This window comes from Myxocyprinus asiaticus, chromosome 33, assembly GCF_019703515.2.
Source record: "Myxocyprinus asiaticus isolate MX2 ecotype Aquarium Trade chromosome 33, UBuf_Myxa_2, whole genome shotgun sequence".
NCBI lineage: Eukaryota > Metazoa > Chordata > Actinopteri > Cypriniformes > Catostomidae > Myxocyprinus > Myxocyprinus asiaticus.
The window spans coordinates 32,650,760-32,676,777 of NC_059376.1; the positions used below are offsets into that span (position 1 = coordinate 32,650,760).

Here is a 26,018-nt window from a genome sequence, read left to right on the forward strand (position 1 = left end):
ATATGAGTATTGCCACCTTGTATACACACTAATTAGTGCAAATAATTCCAGGTGCATGCACATTCTGCTCGTTCAAAGGCGCGCAGTTAGAAAAATTTGGGTGTGCGTGTTCAGTGCTCGTGCACTCTACTAATGACGATGAGCATTCCCGTTTGACCAAAATATACTTTGGGCTTAATTCATGCACCACTAGCATCACCAAATGGAATTGCAAATATAATAACTGTTTTCAAGCAAGTTTCCCTAAAACTCCCCCATCTGCCTTTGGTCATGAAAACAGATGGTCCCACCCTGGAACTCATCTTTTTGAAAGGACCCCAGTGCCACAGTGTTTACACTTTTGAGGAAAATTAACTTACAAATAGCTTACTTACAGTTGTCTCTGAATATTATGCTGGGATAGCAGATAGTATTTTAACATCCCAAGATTACTTCAGCTGCTCAAGTAATACAGTGAATTATTTACAAAGAGCAACTCTGATCTCCATTCTACAGCATTATAGCGTAACTGTATTGTAGCACACAAATGAATTGGCATGTAACCTTCTGGCCCCATAAGCACTATTTAATAGCACGTGGTCCATTAGAGCTCAAAAGAGGAATAAAAGAGCCCTGGGTCATTCAGAATGTGGAACCTGAGGACTGGAGACCCCATGGAAAAGGAACGTGGAGAGATACAATGGAACCTCTGATAGTCACAAGCAGTTAATAAGAGCTATACTGTACATTGTTTTAGTTTTTAATTAACTCTCACAGCAAAATTTTGTCCCAACAGCATTTATTTGCGAGAGCAAATATCCACAGCAATATTTTCTCATAAAATATTTCCATAGGTATTTAAAAAAATAATACAAATAATAATTTCTACACCACAAGCATCTCTAAATGACTGTTTTCAAACAGGTTTCCTGGACATTCCCCCATTCTGCTTTGGACAGAATCTGCCATTGTTGCAAACTCACACCATTGGTTGAGCCAACGTTGCTTTGTCTGGCTGTTCAGGATACTCAGAAAATAGAGCAATGGTTTAATGACACCACAGAGCCAAAGTGTTTTATACCTTTAGGTGGAATCAATCGAAAAAATTAGATACCTCATCTCACCTTCAAGTAGGTGTTTAAACATTCGCAAATGGCTGTAGTATCAATGACAGGACATGAGGTGGTGAATGCTACTTAATTATTGGTGTGTATGACATGCACTGTGAGTCACTGTCATGTATAATAATGAGGCAAAACAAACAGGAACCGCAGACAATAAGGTCAATATATGAGGTGGACGCGCATACCGACACACGTTGTCTTCACAGTGTGTGACACAGTGATGACATCATTAAGATGTCAGTGAGATTTCCTCCTTCCTGACCTCTTCACCTTTTTTCAATTCAATACACACGCACGCACACACTTAATCATTCTCAAACTAGGGCAATGTTTGCTTAGCTGAGAGCTGTTATTCATGGAGCACTCCACATGCACAGGGGGGTTGTAACCTGCCTCTTTCCTTGCTATGCTATAAACCTTTAGACAAAGCAAAATGATGCACCAAAGCAATAGTGTGAATCACCAATATACTATATTACAAAGCGCTCAGGGTCACAGCGACTGCTCAAATAATACTTGACGCACAGTGTATTAAAATAAACTCATAAAACCACTTTACAAAATAATCTAGCTTCTACAATTTCTACCCAGATTTCTATAATAAGCTCACACATGTTAGTACAAGATAGACAAGGGTAAGGTATCTGCCTTTGACAACACTTTCAAATATGCTGCAGTCCAGCAGTAGCGTCCAGGAAATATCAGCCTGTTACACGAGTTGATGCATAACATGTCCATGGACTTTTCATCAACATCAAAATGTTAGGTTAAAATGTATATGAATGTATAAGGGAAAGTGCATAATTTTTATTCTGTGACTGGTCATCAAATTTCTTTAGCTGAAAATCGTCTGTGCTTACAGAAAATTGAACCACTGCCCCCAGTGGCTGAAGCTGGAAGTGTTGTTGAACATATGGGCAGGTGTTGGCTGCACCTTCCGGGTGAAAAGTCCATAGAATGGTGGCAAAAGCGAGTTTAATTTTTTGTTGTAAATTATGTAAAAGTCAAAAGTAATGCATAGTTTAACAACTATACACCCCTAACCCAAACCCCAACCCTAAACCTAACAATCAGTGGAGTAAAAATAAATCTTTGAGGGAAAATACAACCTCCGGATCGTGCTCATCAATGATTATGTGAATGTGATTTCTTACTGGTTTCCAAGGGACCAGAACCTATGTCTATAATGCTCCTCGAGCAACACACTATCAGTAGCGCCACAGATATCCTGGTAATACTTTACATCAAGGATGTATATGTTAACAGTTAGTTAATGCAATAGTTGACATGAACTAACAATGCACAGTACTTTTACAGCATTTATTAGTCTTGGTTAATGTTCATTTCTACATATACAAACAAATTTAAATTTAAAAGTTGTATATGTTATAAATGCAGTAGCTTATGAATTATGAACTAATATGAACTGACAATTAACAACAGCAAATTTTTTAAATAACATTAACCAAGATGAATAAATCCTGTAAAATATATAATTAATTATTAGTTCCTGATACCTTATGCATTAACTATTGTTACATTGTAAAGTGTTACAAATTCCATGTGGTTTCTCAATTAATACTCAGGGCCCTATTTTAAGAGCGCTAGCGCTAAGCACAGTGCTATGCTTTAAGTCATAAGTGCAGTCAATGGGCATGGTCATGAAGTTTTGGTATTTTCATGTAAGCATGTGATAAGTGTCATTTAATTCTGAGGTTCTTCTCCAGTTATTGCACCATCTGCATCCTATAGTCTCTTCCCTCAAGCACCAGCGATATAAACAAAGACAGCACCTTCATAAGTAGTTGGTAGTGTAAATGAACTGTATGCAATGAATTAGAAGAATAGAAATATTTCTATGACAGTAACACGATCCTTTTATAAGCTCATCAGGTTTTGGATGTACGTTCTGTTAATTTATAGAGAATGTAAGTATTATTAATAATTTATCTAATGACACACAAATCATGGCTAGTATTAACAGTGATTGTATCGGCATGCACTTCACTTCTACAGGTCGACTTTGATTTAAAAAAAATTGTATTTATTGAAACATAGAAAAATGTAACCAAAAAAAATTTACTTATTCAAATTACACTTAAAAAAAAAAAAAGAAAACATATTAAAAATTACGAAGTGGTAAAAAAAATCATACCAAATCCAAACATTTTACACTCTCCAACTTCATCCACTGGACCCTTTTGCAGCGACTTAAAATTCACCATAAGACAACAGGTGGAAAAACACCAATACAAATTAAATCATAAATACAATTGTTTATATAAGCATAATAATAATAATTGAAAAATAAACCATAACATATAGACAGTTTCACACAAATCTCATACAGTTTTGTTTCATAAAACGGCAATTGCAGGGACATAATTTGAAGTTCCACAAACATTTGGCACTCATGAGTGCTCACGAAAATTGGAAAAGACATTGCGCTGGTCGTTGCACTGCGCTTTGCACACTTACAAAAATAGAGCCCGAAATCATAAAAGATGCATGCATAATTATGAAAGAACTTGCCAAATGCTGTTTAAAATTGCTTTAGATGGAGCAAACAGTAACAGGTCCCACTGTAGGACATTTCAACTTCTCAAAAGTATTTAATTTCACAGCTACACATGTATATAACCAATAGTCTCTCTCTCTCTCCTGTAAAAAAACAAAAAAAAAAAAATTCCTTCTAATTTCCCTTATGTGACAAGCAACCCTATAAAAACCACTTTGTAAATATCTCTGACTGTTAAACTTTAACAAATCATTGACTTGCACGGTCAATGACAAACCCAGAAAAGAATGCTAGGGGAGAGGGAGAGAAGGTAAATAAAAGACACATGCCTGAGGAAAAGTAGAATACAGGGAGGATGTAAAGGTTTTTGAAAAGACGGTGTGGTTTTAAAATTTAGAGGAAGCAGGGAGTTGCACAAGATGTTAAAAAAAGATGTAGACAAGCAAACTGTTCACTTTAGAGGGGAAAAGGAAACAGCAAGCACATGGTTAGGAGTAAGGGCAGAGTTAGAAGACAGAAGGAGGTTCAAAAGTTCTCCTTTACCCTTCTGTGTTCTTAATTGAACTGGTAGAGCGCGACCGGGGCTTCATAATAATACTCATTCTGGACATGGATTCCCTCTGCTAGCGGCAACAGCTAATCCCAGCTTTGTGCGTCTGTGGTCAGTCCTCACGTGTGTCTCCCAGCACAAACATGACTCGGCTGAGACACCCTGCCTCTGTTTTCTGCACTGACAGAAGTCTTTGGAATCTCAGACGGGCATTAAAATGTTTCTGTCTCACAGCAACCGGCTGCCTTAGTGTAAGACAATCTGTCTCTCCAACTCTGTCTCCAGTTTCTCTCTCTCTCTCTCCTAAACCTCCAACCCTCTGTGCTTCCCTTCCCTCCCTCCCTTCCTGCAGGGCTGCAGGGTTTGTTGCTCTTGTAGTAATGACGTGGTCGGGGGTAGGGCAATCCTCGTGTTTGAGATAACTGAATGGAAAAGGCAACTTTACACCTCAAACTGAAAAGTAGCCCAGAAAGTGAACATTAGTTTTAAATGGGAGTAAAAACAAGAAAATAAAAAAGAGTCACTTACCAGCCAGTAACTTTATTATGAACTTCAACCTAATGCATGGTTTACATCTAATTGAAAGTGTGATCATCTGACTCTAATGAAACTGATATACAGTAAGTGACATGAGTGATTCAAATAAAATACATACAAAAAAACATCTGTCACAACTGTTTTTTTTTTTTTTTACACCAGAACTCATGGCAACACATAAGACACATTATTCCTCAAATTAACCCTGTTTACACCTGGTAGTAAGATGTGCTTCTGGCGATTCGATCAAATACAGGTCTAAACAGGGTCTAAAAAGTTTTGTGATCGAATCGCAAAAACCACATAAGAATGTGGTTAAAAACGCATGTGACTACATCGCATTTGAGGTGCTAACACTAATCCATCCTAAATGCGTACTGGCAGCAGCAAAGCGACACTCCTTGTCTGTCAATCAACCGCTGCATTAAAACAAGAATTTGAAACTTTGCCAGTTACGAGCGGCTTTAAAAGAAAAAAGATGTCCAAATGGAAAATTTGAAAAAGCGGATACATACACAAGCATAAGAACTTTACGGATCTTCTTCAGTATGTCTGATATCAACATGTATGAACACTTAAGGCCTCGATATACTTCTGTAGAAGTTCTTATTCGTTCTTCGTTCAGGAGTAAAAAGACGTTTGAAACAGCAGAGGAATGGTATACTGTTTGCGAACTTTCGGACACCCGCCACACCGCTGTGAGACGACATTTAGAGGTAAATTTAAATATGAAGATGCTCAAGACGACATGTAAAACCTTAACTAATGTGGTAATAAAATGTGTATCAATGACTTTATGCCTCATTTTATGAGTTACATTCTGAATTCGTGGAGCTATTGAGCTAACAACACACTATACGCAGCCATAATATACGCCGATCACACTGTTATTGTAATTTATGATGACACTACTGCAAAGCGGGTGTATAAAAGAGTGTTAATGGGGGAAAAACAAAAAAGAATGATGATAAGAGAGACATGTCTTACTTTGGGCAGATATATGAATGGCTTTCGCTGCAAATGGCACAAGAGTGATTGGGTATTTGAGAGTATTTGAGTAGATTTGATTCCTTTCGTAGATTAAATAAACAAAAAACAAATTGCATGAAATGTTCTTGTAAAATTTCTCTAAGTTAACGATCATATAGATGTAGATCAATTTGCACCAGCTCTCTAATAACTCTACACGCCAGTGAGTTCATATTAACTGATTTTGACTGACTGAAGAACGTAAACAAAATTAGCTGTCAGCCTCAAAGTAGGTGGAGCTCCAGGTCACACCTACCAATGATGTCAACCAATGACGGTAAGAAGGCGTTTAGCAGCTGGTCAGAAGTTTTCCTAAAAGTTTGCCCCGGCGGGCTGTTAAAAACCACCGAAATGAACTCAAAACACCAACTTTTTAGCCAGATCTTGTTCTTAATGACATCACAGCCGTTCGTTATTCTACAGCCATTCGTTATTATAACGGGGCCTTATGAGAAGCACAAACATCTGCAGCTCAGGTTAATACAGGTAATCCATTAAAATAACAGATAATTCTGCTCAAAATGTTATGTTTGTGCTTAGATAAAATTTCTGCTGCATCTGGGAGAAACTGTGCAGTTTTCTTCACGCTTTATTTGTCTTTTCTGACATTTTTGCTTTATTGTTATGCAGTAACATGCTGACATAGTGATTGATGTAAGTCGTCACGAAACAAGAGTCCCTCCCCTCCAAATCTGAAAACAAGTGGTCACAGGAGACACATTTAATCGACCAGATGTGAACAGCGATGTGTCTCACCTGACCACATGTGATCGGATCACCCGAGACGCATCTTAATACCAAGTGTAAATGGGGTAATTAAGACACCGCAACAAAAATATAGGGTGCAAAATTGTGGTTTATTTTTACGTTTTTATGTCAGGTGCAGTATAACCAAGAAACTGAGACTGGCTCATCTTGTATATGATGCCGCGATGACCTGTGCGTTTTGTATCTTCACTAATATGGAAAAACAAAATAGCAAAATAATCCCATTTTAATAAAAAATATGGCAAATAGCTTTATGGCCGGTATGTTCCAGGTTCAATACAAGTTAAGCGTAATTAACAAAATTTGTGGCATAATGTTAATTTTTAAAAAGTATAGCCACAAGATGTAAACATTATATGTATTAACATGATTTTGGTGTGATAAAATTGCTTAATGATCTTATCTAAGTAAAGTTATATCCAATATTATAACTTAGTTGCCATGACAACAAAACTCTGTAATCCCGTATTGGATATAACTTTACACAGATAAGGTAAGATATTTTATCACATTGAAATTATGTTACCACGTATAATGTTTACATAGCTATACTTTTGAAACTGTATATATTTTTGTGTTTATGGATTGGTTCCCATTTTCCAAGTCCCTTACTGTAACCCCTTTTTTAAATAAAAGAGGGATGAGTTGAAAAATGTTTTTGTGGAAATCACCATTATGCCACAAATGCTGTTAACTGAGCTTAAATTATATTGAACCCTTAACATTCTCGAGCTGAGAGAGAAAGTTTTTTAGTTTACAAGTTAAAGCAGGATGGAGAGAAGGAGTTGCCCAGTAGTAGTCATGTTGAGTCAAAAAAGCATTTAGCCTGAAATTGCACATCCTGTAAAGACAGGCACCCATACCACTTCACCCATGCAGTCATTTGCAATAGGCTTATTATAAGCTCTTTGACATACTGCATGTACTGTACATGTCCTATAAATGTGGAGCTTGAAAAGGACCAAAACGTGACAATATACTGTACATCTGGAAATACAAGACACTTCTGGTGCCCTTTCTGCAAAGCTTCATTTACTTTATAGCTTGTAAATACAGACAAGCAGAGCTCTTTGCATGTCACTCTAACATATAATCAAAAAGTGCAAAACTTGTACTATATGTCATGTACCACTTTACAGTTAGAGAACTCTTCAACAAGGAAAGTCTAACACAAATGGCTGTACTTGACTCTGTTATTCTAGATCAAGTCTCCCACTGAGACTAAAGGCTCACCCATTAACTCATCCTGAGGGTCCTCAGAGGTGTTCTAGTGACGCATGCCGGTTATCACAACAGTCGACAGCAACTGCGTCAACCAGTGACGGAAGCATTTCAGTACTCTGAAACTGATAGTATGAATTGCAACTCCGCCCAAGTCAATAAAAATTTAGACAACAGGTCTGATGTATCTGAGCTTAATTTTATCATCAGTGAGGGTTTTAGAAGTCTACGATAACAAGATAACAAAATATCAGCTATGACTTCAAATCACACAATCTCAACTAAACTTTAACAGCTGATTCTTGCACATCATTGCCCCCCTGTGTTCACAATAGATAAAAGCAGATATTACTGTAACATACATGAACATCTCCTAACACAACACTAAGCCAATTACAGAGTTTAAAAACAGAATTAAGTCACAACTAATTCAGAATTAATTTAGGTGTTGCCGAATCAAAAGCCAAAATACACTTATTGAGGAGACCGGGGCGAATTGTCACACTTTTTTTTTTTTCTCTGGAAGAATATTTATTAATGAAAATCAATTTCTGATGAAGCTATTTAAAATTTCCACCGTCAAAACCAGGAAACAAAAAAGATAAAGATACATTAACATATTGATCTGCTATCTGGGCATGATTTTTCACTATATGGGGTAAGTTGTCACAATGGGAACCTGCTGTTTATTGACAATGATGTCAGAATAATGCATTTTTGAATATGATATACTTAAAGTATATCTAAAGTAAAAATAAATAAAAACCTTCCACAACATAACTGATTTCAAAAATTGTTGTAGACAATTCAGTGGCTTTTTCACAACCCCAATTCCGAAAAAGTTGCGACAGTAAGAAAAATGCTAATAAAAACAAAAAGGAGTGATTTGTAAATTATATTCCACCTTTGCTATATTGAAAGCACCACAACTACACATAATATGATGCTTTACCTTGTGAATTTTATTGTTGTTGTTGTTTTTTATGTACAGTAATTTCAAATCAGATGATTGCAACAGGGGCAATTTAAGACTAATAACAATTTGACGAGTAGAAATAACAAGGCGATGTGAAACAGGAGATGTTAAACAGGTGAGGCAATTGTGTCATAGTGTATAAGGAGCCTCCAAAAACGGCCTAGTCCTTTAAGAGCAAGGATCATTCGAGACTTGTCAATTTGCCAACAGATGCTTCAGCAAATAAGCCAGCACTTTGAGAACAATGTTCCCCAAACACAATCGTCGTGTTATCCGGGCCAAAGAGTAAAAGGGCCATCCAAATTGTTATCAGCATCAGGTCCAAAAGCCAGTGTCTGTATGGGCCAGGGGTGTGTCAGGGTCAATGGCATGAGTAACTCGCACATTTGTGAGGACACCATGAATGCAGACAGAATTGTAAAAATTTTGGAGCAACATATACTGCTATCCAGCACCATCTTTTCCAGAGACGTCCCTGCATTTTCCAGCAGAACAACTTCAAACCACATACTGCCCGGATTACAAGTGCATGGTGTGTGAGCAGAGAGTGTGGGTGCATTATTAAGCATACCATCCGGCAACAAAGATCCCATACAATTGTGCAGCTAAAGACCTACAGTATGGATGAATGGGTGAAAATTCCACTTTCTAAACTTAACAAACTTGTGTCTTCAGTGCCAAAATGCTTAATAAGTGTTATTAGAAGAAATGGTGATGTTTCACAGTGGTAAACACTCGACTCTCCCAACTTTTTTGGAGCATGTTGCAATCATCTTATTTGAAATTACATGACATAAAAAACAACAACAAAAAAAAAAACAACAAAAAAAAAAAACAACGAAATTCACAGGGTAAAACATCATATAATGTGTAGTTGTAGAGCTTTCAATATAGCCAAGGGTGATTATAATTGACAAATTATTGTAAATTGTTTTTATTAGCATTTTTCATACTGTCACAACTTTTTCAGAATTGGGGTTGTATAATACTGTCAGCTGTTTAATAGTATTATAAGCTACTTTAAACAGTTAAACAATTATGAATCACAAAACAATTCATGGAACAACAAAAACGGACAATGCAATACGCAAAAATATCAAAATATTGTTTTGACCAACAGAAATAGAAATGTATAAAATGACAAAATTTAAAACTCATGAAAACTTACCCCCATTATCAATGTTAGAGCTTGCCCCCACTTCTCACCTTAATGCCAGTGTTTTAATTGTGTTCACTTGTTTACCCAACATCTTTTTCTAAAAAATATGATAATACTGGAATTTTAGTTTGGAGGACAGAATCCATAAAAACTATCCTAGTTTAAGACAATTTGACCTAGATGTTTAAATCCAAGATACACTGCTAGAGAAAACAAGTTCTGATTTATCCTAATAGTGTGTGTGTGTGCGTGTGTGTGTGTGTGTGTGTGCGTGTGTGTGTGTGTGTGTGAACGTATTTTGTTTAAAGATGAACAAAAGTTAAATCTCTGTTCATATATTGTAAACAATCTATGAATATATTTAAATCTGTATGTCTCTCTATATAATGTACAAGTTGCCCATATGTACCTGTTTGACTTGAACCAGCATTTCCTTTTCTTGCCTTTAATTGAGCCCTTATCAGACTGGCGGCCTTTCCAAGTAAAATTGCCAAGATAGAGAGAGAGAAGGGCTGGAGAGTCTCCCAGAGATTCATTTGCCATCGTCTCCTGAGGCATACTGTAGTCTCTTGAAACAGACTGACTGACCTCAAATAAGAGAGCAGCAGCTTTGTGCAAGAAACAAGTCCACGTCACTACTCTTACCTCACTCTATAATCCAATAACACCTGTCAGGAATTCTCGCATTCTGCACTGTATTTTCACCTGCCTTGTCTGTAACACAAGCTTCTGTGCTGTTCAGTTGTATGTGGAACTATCACTGCAAAGTGACCAGGATTTGAAAAAAAGAGCTGATTTTATTAAATAATAGAACAATCTAACAATCTAAATTTCGAAATTACAAAAAATGAAGCCAACATTTAGGAACATTAAAAAATTTTGCATAGTGACGAGCACGTTTTTCCCTAAATTAATTCCCATTACTGTAATGTAGTAATGAAAATCATTCTCTGGACACAATTATTATTAGAATTTTTTTAATCAGCATAAATTAGTTTCAGTGCAACAAATGACACAATGAGGTATACTTCTTAATGCAAAAATGTCATAATGCAAAAATCTGAAGTGCCCTAAAATAGACTTCATTTTCTTAAGATGCAACACTGTCAATTACGTCATTACATTGAAGTGTTTTGTATAGTAATGCATGAGTAAAGTCATCTATGGTCGTGTGAAGTGAATGGAGGTGAGCTGAGGGGACGTTTTAAATCCATTATAGACCTTTGAGTACCTCAGTTCCTTCACATAACAAGCTTTATAAAACTCTGCCAGGGTCTGTCACTATTGCACCAACAACAAAAGCCAATGTAAGGACATGGATTATTCTGAAAAAAATAGGAATTCAGTCAGGACCACTTCCGTCAATTGAATTGACTTGAATATTTGAATGAATACTTTATTTAATTAGTTACCCCAGGGGTAACAGAACAGATCCAGTAGAATTAGTTGTGGTGGTACGGACAACTGCACATGCGCACGTACATTTGCACCGGTACTTAATCACCTGGACTGGTGACTCAAAGAGAGAGAGAGTGAGTTTAAAAGATGGTGGCTTGGAACGAAACACAGGGGGAGATCATTCACATGAAAACAAGTGGAACGAAATGCAGGTATAGGAGTGATTGCAGTAACGAAGGAGGTGGTGGAAACTTTACAGGAGTGTCTGGTCGAAGTGCGCTGCCAATGCACTGACTAATTCAACAGAGGCCAAGCGTCGCTGTTCAGTGAGTGAGATCTCCGAGGATCATTTTGCAACGTAGAGACTTCATTGTCGATAACGCTGGCAGAAAAGTTGAGGAGAAGTGTGCAGGTATTTGGCTCTTCAGTTTCTCCACCTAACCTCCCCCACTCAATCCTAACCTCCCCCCCAAACCCCAACCGCCAATTAAAGTGCACCAGGTGTGATAGGTGTGGAGGGAAAGAGAGTGGTGTGCAGAGTTTAGGGGGAGAACGTTTGCCATCTTGTACATGTGCTGTGAGTATAGAAATGCCAAAGGAGGTGTGAGGACTAAAGAAGGCACTTATTAGCAGTGTTTTTCACCAACAAGTGTAACTTGATATATTGATGTGACAAAAGTTACCAATAAAATGACTCAGTTTTGTGTTGAGTGACGAGTACAGAGCTTGCCAACCGCTGAATTGCTCTGCAACAGAGTCAATATAGTGCCAACATCGGAAGCTAAGGAGCTATTCTGATCAACCTGGATCCCTTCAGGTTTAACTCACCCTCTGCGTTCTTGCCGCTAGTGCCTCGCATTCGAGGTATATGCAAATGCACTCCTGACCATCACACACTATCTCTCAGATCCCAGAGCGCTTGAACTCTCTCCTGTGCACCCACACACATACATCCTATACACACGTCCACATATACTCATAGTAGAAATTATTTCATCTACATTTTAATTATTGTTTAAAATAAATATAGTAAAGTGTTTAAGTCACAGACACTTGTGTTTTTGAACAAATTTTGCTGTGACTGGTGCCTTTAAAAGAGCTATCTGGGGTTGCATTTTTCTTTTTGACAGGCTTAATCCTGTCTGGTGCCCGAATATATACATTTTTTTTATAATTTACATTCAAGTACAATTGGTGCGCCACCTTTATATAGTACAACATTGTTCCATTTTTTAAACATTCTGACAGTGCAACGTGGTACAATCCTTCATTGCATAATAGATTAACACTCAACTTCAAATATTGTATATCAAGTTGATCAATCAAGAACATGGCACAATAACATGCTGAAGATAGGAATTCCAAACTGGCAAACAATTGTAGTCTTAGAGCACAGAACATAAGCTATCTAATACAAGCTGCTATACTATGTGGAGCTGGGAATGGAGTAGGGTGCTAAGTGCAATTGCATCCATGCAATGTTCAGTTCAGTCAGTCACAGTCACAGTCACATTTCAATATGGCATTGCTGCAGTCTGGATGGATGTTTATCTGTTTTGCAAAGTTGTTTACCTGCTATAATGCTTGGAATTGGATACAGTATGTTGTCTGGTTAGGGTTGTCATGCCTTTATGAATCGAACATTACCCGTGTGTTTACCGATCACGATCCGTTGTCAGGGGAAGTTACTGTGCATGTTTACTAATACGTATGACTTCTGAAATTGACGTCTTGTACATATTATTTTCATGTTTAATGAAGCATATATTTTATCCCCATTATTGCCCGTTTTATGTTTTTAGTTTACAGTGTTATTAGGCCTACAGTTTCACTTGCTTTATCAACTGCCATGTTCATTTTGTTTTTGATATTCCAGACACATTCAGCGATAAATGCTGATAACTCTTAAATGGCTTAGCAAATACTTTCCAAAATAGTATTACTGTAAAAAGTGGAAAGCTAATAATATTCCACAAGTTTGTTTTCATTATTTAATTCGATATTATGAGTATTGGCCTGCAAAAGCCATCGCAATGTGAGTTACAATGGGAAGAGTTGTAAGTAAGGGAAGGGAAGGACATAGAGACATGAAACCAGCATCATTCAATAAACGAGGACAGTGCGCAACTTTCACAACCTTTCATTTTACCCCTAGTGAATGAATAGGGAACTGCATGTCCAAAATGAACCTTTTTGTAATAGCTTTTTTGTTGAAAAACATAAGAGACATGAAACAAGCATCATTCAATAAAGTAGTACAGTGCGCAACTTTCACAAGCATTCGTTTAAAAAAAAAAGTTTAATTTTGGACATGCAGTTCCTTATTCATTCACTAGGGGTAAAACGAATGGTTGTGAAAGTTGCGCACTGTACTCTATTGAATGACGCTTGTTTCGTGCCTCTATTTCCTTCAACAAAAAAGCTTTTACAAAAAGAAAGTTAATTTTGGACATGCAGTTCCCTATTCAATCACTAGGGGTACAACAAATGGTTGTGAAAATTGTGCATTGTCCTCCTCAACTGAATGTGCCTCTATGTTTTTCAATAAAAATGCTATTACTAAAAGAAGGTTAATTTTGGACATGCAGTTCCCTATTCAACCCCTAGGGTAAAATGAAAGGTTGTGAAAGTTGCGCACTGTCTTCTATTGAATGAAGCTGGTTTCATGTCTCTATGTCCTTCAACAAAAAAGCTATTACAAAAAGAAGGCTTATATTGGACATGTAGTTCACACACCAAGCTATTACAAAAAGAAAAAAGAAATTGCACTTTCTCCATGGTCCCTTACTTTCCGCTACGACAAGAGGAACTCTTCCTGGGGTAACTCACATTACGACGGCTTTTGCAGGCCAGTGCTCATAATATCGAGTGAAAATAATGAAAACAAGCTTGTGGAATATTATTAGCTTTCCATGTTTTACAGTAATACTATTTTGGAAAGTATTTGCTAAGCTGTTTAAGAGTTATCGCCATTTATCGCCGAATGTGTCTGGAATATCAAAAACAAAACTATCTTAACCCTTGTGAGTCAATTTAAAAAAGTTACTCAAAGGTCCTTAGAGGACAAAAATGTTTGCGTCAAAAAACTGCCATAATTATATTATATATTAATATTATTTTCACTTTCAATTCACTTAAGTTTTTGTAACCGACATCAGTCCTGATCATAACTACCAAATATTCATTAATTTTCAGGATTTTAACCCTTTAAATGCCTGTTTGTTTACATAAAGCCACTGTTACATACACACACACACACACAAATTTCTCAACACACACATACAAAACACACTCTGACATCCATACCAACACACCCACACAATTTTAGCTGCATCATTTATTCATTTGGCCTGCAGTGCTCTATAATACAGCAAAGAGAAAATAGGAAAAAAGCATGTATTTGCTCCATAGGCTAAACATGAGAAAAATTGTGCCATCTGGTGGAAAATATAAAAAATGTTTTTTTTTTTTTTTTGAAGCCAGGGCTTCGGAATGAAAGCATAATATCATAAAATGCATGATTTTATGCTTTGATGGCACTCGGATCAAATATTGTTGTTTTAATAGGTTTCAATATTTTAGCCAGCAGGTTGCAGCAAAAGACCATTTTTGTGTGTAATATGAGCCAGCTGGTGATGTGAAGTCAGCGTCACTCAGTGTTTACATTCAACATACTCCGTGATTGCTCGTATTGCTACTACACTACTAAAGCTAGGAAATAGCTTTAAACGGCTTTAATAACTAAGGGTACGTTTACACGACAACGATGTACTAAAAACGGAAATGTTTTTCCTTTGCGTTTTTGAAAAGTTTCGCTTACAGACGACAACGTTGTTAAAACGATCCCCGTTCACACGGATCCGTGAAAACGACAAAAAATGCTGTATTATGCATGTCAGGCCAATAGTTGGCGATGTCACTTTGTAAAGAAACACTACGCGTCTGTGTACATAAGCATTCTTCCACAGAGCGGTGAATACAAACAATGAAGATGGCGATCGCTGGTCGTAGTAGTGATGCAGTAAATCTACACTTTGCTGGAGAAGCGTCAATAAACTCAGTCTTGAGCAGCACAAACACAGTCCTGTAGTCTGCCATTGTAGTTTTGAATGTCTCGCGTGTTGTTTTGAAGTACTCGCACGCATGCCTATAGGCTGAACACGTAATACGTGTGCGCATGACGTCATTGTTTTCACAAATTCATGTTTCTGTATGTTTACACGGAGACGATAATGGCATCGTTTTCAAAAACTTGCACTTTGAAACCCATTTTCAAAAATTTCAGGCCCCAAAATGCCGTTGTCGTGTAAAAGAACAGCCAAAACACATAAAATGTTTTCTGTTTTTAGTTGAAAATGTTGTCCTGTAAACCGCCCCTAAGGCTCATCACAGCTGAGAGACACAACAGACTGATTAATTACACAAACTCAAGGCTTACCTCTTACCGGAGTTTCCACATTGGAGAGAAAATACTGTTCAAAAGGGCGGAGGACATTGCAGTTTCTATAGTGAAAGACTCTTGCACACTAGCTACCGCAAAATAGGGGGGATACCCCCGCTTGGATGGCTATTTTTCCACTGAGAAAATAGGATGAATTTCACCAAAATGACATTATCTTCAGAAAGCTGACTAACAGACATCAGCATCATCAACAGGTGATCACACACACTCCATCTCTCTCTCTCTCTCTCTCTCTCTCTCTCTCTCTCTCTCTCTCTCTCTCTCTCTCTCACACACACACACACACACACACACACACATCCTTGTTTCTCCAATAACATGTTAGAAAGAGCTCAAGCCATGATACAAGTAGTTCTAAAGTGAAGTTTTTTGAGAGGCTTGGACACATCATTTGGTTTGAACCAGCAACGGCAGATTCTGATCCGTGGCGTTAGAAAGTAGTTCCATGCACAAATGCGTTTTGTATGACCGTACTCAGTTTTTCCCAATGTTCACTGAACTGTTGTATATAAGCAATATCACACTTGCAATCGCGCTATATGGCCCTAAATCAGCACTACTGTGATTACCTACAGCACTCGGCCTGCGGCTGAATCACAGCAGTGCTGATATAGGGCTATATTGCACTATGATATTGCTTATATATAGAGAGAGAGAGAGAGAGAGAGAGAGAGAGAGAGAGAGAGAAAGAGAGAGAGAGAGAGAAAGAGAGAGACTTACAAAACATTCTATATGTCTAAACATACCTCACTGATAACAGATGGTAGGCCTATGCGTCTTTTAATACACTGTGCCATCTCCAGGAATAACCTCCATATCATACTCCCATTTGCCTACCAATTATTGGTATAAAAAACATTTGAGAGTTGTTTTAAAAAACTATTTTAAAAGTGATGAATATGTTCAGTGTGGTTAATGTGCTAAACCTCCCACTCACAATTACTTGGATGATATAAAATCATGCAGAGACAGACGCAACAGTGGCATTAGCAAGCTGCTACCGGCTGAATGAATAGCAGAATGCAGAGGTGTTAGAAAAAGGGCTACGCCACTATAGGCTAAATGCCACTTGGATAAAAATAACAAAGATTTTTCTGTGAATCTATACTTCAACTCAAGGGTGTAGATTTGGGGGGGGGGGGGGGCCTGAAGCATCTACATTTACCATTGATCATGGTATAAATAATAGGGGGGTTGTACTTGCTTGTTCACCACCACCCCATTCCCCCTGGAATCTACACCCCTGCTTCAAGTGTTATCTGGCATTTGTCCTTGACCTCCTTTACCTGTCCAATCTAAGTCTGTATTTTAGTGTGCATGTGTGGTTTATTGGCATTAGCATAAGGCACATAACTGATAGCAACTCTGTTGCCGAGCACTTGTGTTAGGCTGTCATTCACACTGACCTACTCTCTCTCTCGCTCTCTCTTTCTCTCTCTCTCTCTCTCTCTCTCTCTCTCTCACACACACACACACACACACACACACACACACCTTTCTCTCAGTGTGTACCATAGTTATTGACTCGCACCTCCTTCTTGCTGGATTGTTCAAATGGCAAAACAAGGGCATTTTCTGAGTGTCTTTAATACTATTGTAAACTAATACTTTTTTAAATGAACACAAATTTGTTATGTAAGTGTCCATAATGACTGACATTTGCACGGGTCGTGACTGTCACTCAATTCAGGCTATTTATTGCCATTTATCTAACCGAGCTGGAGATAAAAGAGGTTTATCAGAGGTGAGAAGCATTAAAAGATCTTTAAGGAAATCAATGGGCTCACAACCGCTGTATGTCAGCTGGTTGTCACGTATAGACGGTGTCTAACACATTTATATTTATAAGTAAATTCATATGAATAACCCATTTCTAGTAACAAGCTCAAGTATGTTCATAAACCATCAGCATTCAAATGGTATATGATCCAACCTGCTGGAATAACACGTAAATTTAAAGTTAACAAGAACTACTGTATAAAATGAAAAATCATCTGGATCTCTTACAACAAATGATGTCCCAAGGGAATATTTAAAAATGACAACAAATCAAACCTCACATACTAAACCTTTCCTGAATTATAGTCCAATATTAAATCTAATTTACAACTTAGCCATAAGCAGCAGCCACCACACATCACGTTAACAAGAACTATAACATAAAAATCTATATCTGGATCGTTTACCACGACCGACGCCCCAAGGGAATATTTAAGACTGACAACAAATCAACCCACTCAAGAATTAAAATCCAATCCTAAAACTAATTAAAATATCTGCTATTCTAGCAGCTATTCTAATGGTTGCCACACATCCCAGACATAAAGCTTTACCATTTTCTCCTGGGCTTGATGTCAATGGGTTTGTTGGTGGCATACGGCGAGCCATTGATGCAGGCGCTACGGTAACGGGCGATCCTTTCCAGGGAACAAAGTTCTGAGTTTGCTGGTAAACTCATTGCTGAGCTACAATGTGGGCACCAAGAGCTAAACTGGAAGAAAAGAACGACCACAAGCCGAGCAAGCCTTCCTGGGTCAGTTTGACCAGTTTTCAGTATTGTGAGGATGGATGAGAGTGAAGAGAGATTGAGAGAAGACTGGAGGGTGTGCAGAATGGGAGATGAGTGGATGAAAGACAGACAGAGTGAGAGAGAGAGAGAGCAGGTGGGTGACCAAGAAGCAGGTGCTGAAATCATTTAAGATATCAGTAAGCTGAATCAGCCATTAACAAACATTAATGCAGTGAGACTAGAGTCAGTGTGTAACTGCATGTGTGTGTCTAAGCGTGCACAATCCTACACACTTGTTTTGTGGAATTCTCCTGATCTGCTCCAATCACACTTTTATTGACTCGATACTGTTTCTAAAAAGCTTTTATGCCCTGACTCTAATCAGACAGACGGGGACTGATGCACATCAAGAACATTATTTCACAAAAAGTATGATGCCATTCCTACTTTCAGCCAGTTTAACCCACGGAATAGAGAAAACAGCTTTAGTCTGTTAATATAGTCTTTGATTCTTTGTTTAATGCTGTATGTACAGGTTTATTTATGCATCTGGATTGTGTTATGGACATGAATGATGCCTCAAATCTTACAGCTTATTGAGATTAGATTTCTAAATGAACAGACTCCTAAATGAACAGCTCTTAGTTTTACTGAATGAGGGCCCCGAGTAATATTTAGGGACCAGAATATCTTAGAGACTTGGGGATGGGCACTTTTGACTTAGGCCAGTGAGCAACCACCTAGCAACCACCCAGAACACCTAAGCAGCTGCAGATAAATGCGTATACCAACACCCTGGCAAGAACCACCCTAGCATGGAGCTGCTCAGGTTGTAGTCCAACAAATTCAGAAGAGAATTCACCATGGGTTCCCTCTGGATATTCCTATGGGGTTTTATAATGCGAGTTTTGGATTTATGAGGAAAATAAGGTCTGTGGTTAACAGTACTTGACGATACGTGGATGTTTTGTTCTACAACATAAATTACACAGTCATACCTCAAACATGCATTCTGAAGCCGTATTGAAGCAACATAATAAAAAATAAGATGCCAGCCTCAAAATTCACGTTTGAGACATGAAAGTGTGTCATTTGTGTTGTAGAACAAAATGTCCACGTCTTCAAGTAATGTTAACCACAGACCTTATTTTACTCATAAAACCAAAACTCCAATAAACAGCTTGATTATGGATGAGTTTCGCACTGGCAAGCACAACTCACTTTTTTTTTTTTTCAGGAAATGTAAGTCTAGATTTAAAATGCTGTGTATGAAAATGGCACAAGAATACAGGGAATTAGACAGGAAGGTAGTAGGAAAGAAAGTGATCGGAGACTGGGAATCATAACATGATGAAAGACAGACTCAAAACTGCTCTAATGTGTCACTACCCACTGCACTTCAGATCTGAATAATTCTTTATATATTAGAACTTCAAAGATCATTGCAACAGTATGGAGAACATAATGCATTAGACAATGTTTTTATCTTTTTTAAGTTGGAATAGATAGTGAAGGAAAAGCAGCCAATAAATGCCCAGTATAAATGGGAACTCCTTCAATACTGTTTAAAAAGCATCCAAGGTGGCACCTCATGGAGCTGGTTGAGAGAATGACCAGAGTGTCTGGAGCTGTAAGCTAGGCAAAGGATGGCTACTTTGAAGAAGCTAAAACATCTAGTTTGAATTTGTAAAACATTTTTGGTCACTATATAATGCCTGCACTTCAATTTGTGTTATTTTACAGTTTTGATGACTTTACATTTATTCTAAAAAGTAGAAAATATTTATAATGAAGAATGAGTAGATGCATTCAAACATTTGACTGGTAGTGTACATATAAAGAATTTTGGGAAACCAGCTCTAGAGTCAGTGTGTTAGAGTTTGTGATAATTATATGCTTACAACACTGACTATAATTCTGTAAAAATGTGATGTCACAAACAGTAGGTTTGCAAAATTCTGGGAATTTTCAAAGTTGGAAACTTTCCATGGGAATTAACGGGAATATATGGGAATTAATGGGAATATATGGGAATTAACGGGAATTAATGGGAATAAACTGGAAATTTGCAAAATTGCAAGTTAGCCTATAACAGGGAACTTAAATGTAGTTGGGAAAAAAAACATCTTGCAGCATAATCTTGGTTAAAACAACCAGTATTAATGCAAATTCAGTTGAATATCTACCCTGCGCATTCCTCAGTCACATGCACACAGCACACTACTAACTGCAGGCTACTTACTACAGCAGGACTATTGAAGCCACACTACTGCATTTGAGCCCAAGGACTACATCCAGTCAAGTAAGTTTTGATGATATTACTAGGGTAAATATATTTGATCTATGGTATTAAAGTTTAACTAGCAAATACTAAATCAAAATGTGTTTATACAGTAACTAGCTAGCCAGTAAATCAGATATGCTAAATGTAAGATAGCTAACACCATTTCATTGACAATTTAAGAGGCTTGCTATCATGGCAAGCTAGCTCAACTATGATGCTGTTTCTTCTGCCTTCTGCTAGCCTGTTTTCTGTTATCATACAAGAACGTAGGTTATAGTTTGATTTAGCATGCTGACTGAGGAGTATTCATCTACTCATCTAGCCTATTCCTGTTCATTTGTCCAGCATCAATTGTAAAATATTTTTACCATTCCAGAATATTCCAATTGTTTAACTAACTATTTATATATCTGTGCATGGCAATGCATTAGTGTTTTTTACAAGCTTTTTTCTAATCTTATTCTACAGAACAATGCCACGTGCGCTATCTGATGTGTGGATACATTTCACCTCGGCCAGTGTAGAAGGAAAGGCTGTGTACATTTGCAAATACTGTGCAAAGACCTATGTTAAGAATGCCACAAAGATGCAGCATCATATAGCCAAGTACCCAAAGTTTTTTTCCAATATTTCCAAAATTCCCCAGCTTAATTTCCCATGGAAAGTTTCTGGAAAGTTTCCGGAAATTTACCGGAAATGTTCCGCCCCTTTGCATCCCTAGTTGTAAGCATATACATATTGCCATTTTTGCAGATTACTCTGCGTTTACTTATTCAAATGTATGAGTAAATATGAATGTATAAATACATACAGTAAATAAATCTCATCTTAATTACTATTCAAAATATTGCAACTACCACACACTGCGAGTGTTGTCAACATCACAGCATGACAATCCTGCCTGTGATACATTTCCCAAAAGAAAAGAAAAAAATGAGAACCTACCTAGCCTCTTCAGTTGTGACTTTATCTGGTTCTCAGGCTATATCAGAAAGCAGCTTTGTATTAGGTACAGTATCTCCTCTTGTTACCACTGGGGAGCACTCGATCACCAACCTCTGGTATTTTAACCATCGTCTCTCACTCTCAGAGAGATCTCATCACACCAGAAGCAAAAAAAACAAAAAAACAGTCACAGCGATGGAGAAATGTATCCAAGGCCAAAAATCCATTTCCACATGACACTTATATAATGATGATAGTGCTTCTCTACGAAAATCAAATTTGCCAGTGAATACAAGAATATATATAAATCGAACGTGTTGCTTTGGAATGAGCTTTAGGCAACAATGCGTGGCAAACGTCTGTATTAACATACGTTATTATCATTCATTACCATCAAATGGCAATCAAAGCTGCCACTGATGAATAGCCCTTCAAGCTCTGCCAAGTATAGCCTATAATAAACTCAGCTTATCCAGTCTTACCTGCTATGTAATACCACTACAATGGCCCTTCCTGAAGATAAAGTGTACAGGCTTGTTTTCAGTCAGGGAGGTAGCTCCCATCATCCATCACTGTTTTTCAATAGATGGTGAAAAAAAGCCACACAATCCCTCACTGCCTGCGAGCACCACTGATGTCATGTCTTCCTCGCCGTAACACTGTTCTGCAAGCTCCCGAGGTGTTATTCTCTCTGGCAATGACAAAGATCTGGTCCTTATTCCAATAGTTCTATGTTGTCATTCAGCAACAGACATTAAAGCAACTTTCAGCCACAGTCTCCCTGGAGCAACTTAGGGCCAAATAACTCACTTAAGGGCATGAAGGGAGAAGAACGGGATTGTTACCTTACCACAAACTCACACCACTGGTCAAGCCAGAAGACTGAACCAGATTTTGTTGGAAATTTACATGAAAAGAAGCTTGGGTGATTTTCAGAAAACCTGTCAAGAAAACATCCTGGCCCCATGTTGCTCCAAAATCAAAAGAAACAAGTAATACGTTAGATTATGCATATAGAAAATGAAGCCTATTTTTAGGGTCATTAAGGTTAAGACTGTTTTTAGATTTCACGACCATTACAAACATTTTACCCCCCAATGCTCATTACCGCAATGTTAAAAAAAAACATTTGTGAAACTATCATCACAATGGCAAAAATAGTAATGGTCCTAACTGTAGGCTTCATTTTCTTTATGCAAAATATAAATTCATATTTTTTGCATCGATTTGGGATTAAATGTGACCAGGACTTTTTCCTGACAGGTTTCGTGAGAATAACCAATTTAAAGGGTTAGTTCACCCAAAAATGAAAATTCGCATTTACTCACCCTCATGCCATCCCAAATGTGTATGACTTTCTATTATCTGCTGAACAAATGAAGATTTTTAGAAGAATATTTCAGCTCTGAAGGTCCATACAATGCAAGTGAATTGGTGCCAAAATTTTTAAGCTCCAAAATTAACAAAAAGACAAAATAAAAGTACTTCAGATGACTCTGGTGGTTAAATCCATATCTTCTGAAGCGGTATGATAGGTGTGGGTGAGAAACCAATCAATATTGAAGTCTTTTTCCTTCACTTTCACTTTCTCCTTCTGTTTTTGGTGATTCACATTCTTCGTGCATATTGCCCCCTACTGGGCAAGGAGGAGAATTTATGATAAAAAATGACTTAAATATTGATCTGTTTCTCTCCCACACCTGTCATATCGTGTTGAGCACATGGAGTCATATGGATTACTTTTATAATGCCTTTATGTGGATTTTGGAACTTCAACATTTTGGCCACCATTCACTTGCATTGTATGGACCTACAGAGCTGAAATATTCTTCTAAAAATCTTCATTTGTGTTCTGCAGAAGAAAGAAAGTCTTCTGGCATAAAGGGATGGCATAAAGGTGAGTAAATCATGACAGAATTTTCATTTTTGAGTGAACTATCCCTTTAAGTGAAGTGAAATGTACTTCTAGTTCTGCTAGCTCAGGATAGTCACTAGTGAAGGGCTTGGTGTGTTTTCTTGTGTTGCCATCTGCCAGTTGTCACAACAACATTTCAGAGTAATTAATCGCATGACGTTTATAGCTGCAGGTGATTGGAACAAACCCTCCTTGGTCAGACCACTCAAACAAACCGAGCAATATTTTGAAAGCAGCACAAGTCAGTCAACCTACAAATGACTTGCTTACAATTGTCTCTGCACATGAAAGTAGTTACAACTAGTTTGTTTCCAATGAAAAAGCCACCAACACACGTCCAATGCAGTAATCCATACCCAATTCACACAGAGATATAGCCACACTTACCACTACATTTGTACATCTAAACGTAATTTTCCAGCTGGTACAGCACAATCTAATTTGTCTTCAAAGCTAAGCTTTGTCTCGAAATACACCAGTCTATCAAAAAGCACCAATTGTTCGATGCAAGTAATGCCCTGGCTTATAGACTGTGCAGTACCTCTGAAACATGATGGATTTCATGGCCTCCCAAGTGGAGCGCAGGGGTTAAACAGCTTCCTCCTCAGTCACCAGGTGTTTGTGCAGACAGCTCGAGCTGCACACATAGTCAGACTGTCGAGGAAGAGTGATCGGCTAATTAGTCTATCTGCATGTGGCCAATTGTCGCACACCTGACTGGCTTATGACGTCCCTCACAGTGCTGGCCTTTGGCCAAAGCTGTGGGAATCTTTTGACTCTTTCACCTGTTTGCAGTGGGACTTGATTTGTGCAGTGTGTGTGGCTATGTATGTAACCTTAAACCATAATACTCTTACTATTTCTGCACTGCTGCAGTATATAGCATATAATATCATATATCACAGTGTATGATACACTTAGTATATGACTATAAACTGTATATCTTAGTATATAAGTATGTATACTACATGTATACTGTGCATTTTCCAAAAATGAGCAGTATACTAAAGAGCTTCTTGCATGGAATATTGTATCTTACAAAATGCAATGTGCTCAACTTGCCCTTCCCAGAAGTAATACCAGCCGCTTTTAAAAACTCTTTATTTAATTAAACTACTGTATTACACAATATTGGATTAAAATCAAAAATATCAGTTTTTCCTAGTTGATATCTGGACCATACCTGTGAGGGGGTGGGGTCATGGTACGAGGAATGGCAGCCGGTGGAGTTTTTGATGCCCCCTAGACGGTGGAGTCACGCAGACTGCGTAATATACATATAGGGAGCGACAGTACCAGTCAGTAATACTACATTGAGGATTAATAATACCAAGAAACTGACCATGTATTCAGATGGTCCCTTATCACATCCTTCACAGTTTTAGCAATAAATGCTTTTTGAGTTATTAATAATAAAAAGTGTAAATCCTTTCTTATATGCTGAGAACTTTTCTGACCCATGAATAATAAAAAATATTTTTTTCTTTATCTTATGTATACATCTGTGCTGGTTGTCTTTATGACTCAGTGACTGTATTCATACATTGTTGGATCTGTGTAATTTTGTACATCTTATTGAACATTTATATTGAACAATATGTGGACATTTCAGACGGTCTCTTACCACACCCTCCACAGTTTTAGCATGTTTCAGCACAATGTGTGGACTTTTCAGATGATCCCTTACCCACCATATAAAAAAATGTCCCATTTATATCATTGTTAAATGAGATTACGGGACAAATCGTGTCCCGTATTGATTCGATACGGGATGCATCATTTAATATTTAAATAAGGGACGATCCTGTATGAGCAAGTGTGGATGCAGAAAATCATGAGTTTGTTGGGAGAAATTGTAAATCGGGAGTACAGCAGGAGGAGGGGTGGAAAATCGGGAGAAACCCGGTAAAATGTTGGCAGGTATGATCTGGATGCCACTCACTGAATTAAACCCGTAAATTTAAGCAATGGCCCTGCTACAGTTTGTAATATTTGCCAAAGAATAACACCTAATGTTTCCCTTAGTATTTTTAAATAACAGTAAACTGCTTAAAGTGTAGTGAGCTTGTATTCTATTTTGAACATAGCCCAAAAAAGTGTGTGCATTTGTGCGTGAGTGTCCACTTGTTTGACTGATTACCTATATGCAAATAAACATCTCCCTTGCTTATACCAGTTATGACCTTATTGACCTTTTGCTAAGCCCTGGCTTAAAAGCATTTCTGATCAATCCTGTCTTAGCAAATATTACCGGCTGCCATTTCTCTGACAAGCGTTTGCTTTTTTACAATGAGGCCTATGTGTGTTCGAGTAGTTTTTAACAGGATTTTATGAAAATGATCAGACAAAATGTGAAACGCGTTGTTGCTGGGTCACTTGTAAAAGTGACACAAGGTACCTAGAGAGGATACATGCAGTGTTTTTTCTGTCTTTTTAAAAAAATCTTTAAATTAATCTCAAGAAGAGTATGCTATGGATTAAACTGTCATTCCTCATTCCCAAATGAACATGTAGCCTATGACATCAGCGAGAACTACTGTACATTTATTATCAGGTGTGTTATCGCCATCAGATTAGGCTTTTCTCTTTTTATGTGACTGTTATAATCATTTGCCTCAATTCTGATTCACAGTCTTTCCAGTTT

General features: G+C 37.6%; 1 protein-coding gene across 2 annotated transcripts in view; it reads right to left on the bottom strand.

Annotated features, from left to right (window-relative positions):
* The window catches only part of LOC127423904 (cAMP-specific 3',5'-cyclic phosphodiesterase 4D-like), a 114,532-nt gene that overhangs the window by 29,309 nt on the left and 59,205 nt on the right, over positions 1-26,018 (bottom strand). The window contains exon 1 of one of the 2 annotated variants that reach the window (XM_051668579.1): positions 4,165-4,464. The exons of the other annotated variant lie outside the window; for it this stretch is intronic. Within the exon in view, the coding sequence (XP_051524539.1) occupies positions 4,165-4,232 (68 nt within the window). The 5' untranslated portion in view covers positions 4,233-4,464. Of the gene's footprint in view, positions 1-4,164; positions 4,465-26,018 lie in introns of those variants that run through there. 2 annotated transcript variants of the gene reach the window in all.